The sequence below is a fragment of the Empidonax traillii genome, unplaced genomic scaffold (assembly GCF_003031625.1).
Source record: "Empidonax traillii isolate 1590-97213 ecotype Southwest subspecies unplaced genomic scaffold, ASM303162v1 scaffold5298:size8646, whole genome shotgun sequence".
NCBI lineage: Eukaryota > Metazoa > Chordata > Aves > Passeriformes > Tyrannidae > Empidonax > Empidonax traillii.
This window is the reverse complement of record NW_020960491.1, coordinates 1-1,362: the sequence shown is the minus strand read 5'-3', so window position 1 is coordinate 1,362 and position 1,362 is coordinate 1. Positions and strand designations below refer to the sequence as shown.

The 1,362-nt window shown below is 64.0% G+C and overlaps 1 protein-coding gene across 1 annotated transcript in view; it reads left to right on the top strand.

Moving 5' to 3' along the window:
* LOC114073093 (methanethiol oxidase-like) overlaps positions 1-1,350 on the top strand; it is a gene marked incomplete at its 3' end in the record, with an annotated part of 4,622 nt that extends 3,272 nt beyond the window's left edge. Inside the window, exons 8-9 of the mRNA XM_027910884.1 lie at positions 394-495; positions 1,243-1,350. Of these exons, the coding sequence (XP_027766685.1) occupies positions 394-495; positions 1,243-1,350 (210 nt within the window). The remainder of the gene's footprint in view (positions 1-393; positions 496-1,242) is intronic.
* Between the last annotated feature and the right edge of the window lie 12 nt (positions 1,351-1,362).

The following is a 1,362-nucleotide window of genomic DNA, read 5'->3' as shown; positions in this document are numbered from 1 at the left end:
GCCAGCCGGGCTGGCAGAAGGTCCCCGGGCTGGCTCAGAGCCCGGGCACGGGAGCCCCTGGAGCTGCGGGCCCGGCCCGGGGCTCACGTTCCCTGCTCTGCCCCCCAGACAGATGCAGAGCTCAGTGCTACGAGTACCCGACCTGCTGCCCCGAGGTGGCCAAAGGCAAGTGCTGGGCAGGGGGTGGCACAGGGGGGCTGGGGGAGGGCTGGGGGTGTGTGGCCCCCGCGGGAGCTGATGGGCTCTGAGCCCCTTCCCCAGCGGGACAGACCCCGTGGGTGCAGAGCATCGGCTCAGCCCCGGCTGGCAGTTTGCTGACAGCTCCTGCTGTCCCCTCTGCTCGGTGCTGGGGGTGGTTTTTAAGCCAAGCTTTGTGTCCCAGCCCCTCGGGAGGAGGTCGCCTACGTGACCTGCACCTACAGATCCACCTGCATCGACCAGCCTGATTTCCTGGCCACCGTGGACCTGAACCCCAGGTCTCCCTGCTATGGCCAGGTACCTGCTCCTCTCAGCTCTTGCTGGGTTGATGACTTGCTGCTGGTTCTTCTGCTTCAGAGGCCTCCAGGGTCAGGACATTTACTCTGGTGTGCTGGGGAAATGCAGGTTTCTCTCAGCCCCTGCCTGGCACCTCCTCCTCTCCCTGCATCTCTCTCATCCTGCTCCTTGTCCCCTGCTCTTGTCCTGGCAGGAGCCACCTGGGAGTGTTGTCAGGACTCCTTTCTCCTCCCCTGGTTGTCCTGCACTGGTCAGGGATGGTTTCTGTTTGGATTCCCACCTTCCTGCTCTCTCCCCTCTCTCTCTCTCCCCTGTGTGCCTGGATCATCTCCACCTCGGTGTGGAGGACAAGTCGCTTCCCAACTCCCTTCCAGACAGCCTTGGTGCCCTTGTGGGCACGAGCTGGGAATCCACCTGGCAGGAGGGCGAACAGAAGGGGGTGTCCCGGGGGGGTTCAGGTGTCCTGAGCAGATTCCAGCAGGTCTCCCTCGTGCTGCAACGCCAGGGATGTTCCCTCACAATTCCTGCTCCCATCCCAGCTGGGAGATGGGCATTCCCTGCCCCTGGAGGCTGCCAAGACACCCTCTGTCCACGCAGGGTGCAGAGATCACCTGAGCAGCCCCAGGGCTGCGAGGATTTCGAAGGAAAAGTCCCTTCCAAGCCCCCTGAGCCCCCCCCGGCCCCTCCAGCAGCGCCGTTGCCGTTTTTCCTCCCTCCCCCCCCCTAACTCTGCCTTGGCCGCCTTAGGTGATCCACCGGCTGCCCATGCCCAACCTCAAGGACGAGCTGCACTCCTCGGGGTGGAGCTCTGGCTGCGGCTGCTTTGACAATGGCACCACGAAAAGGAACAAGCTGGTCCTGCCCTGT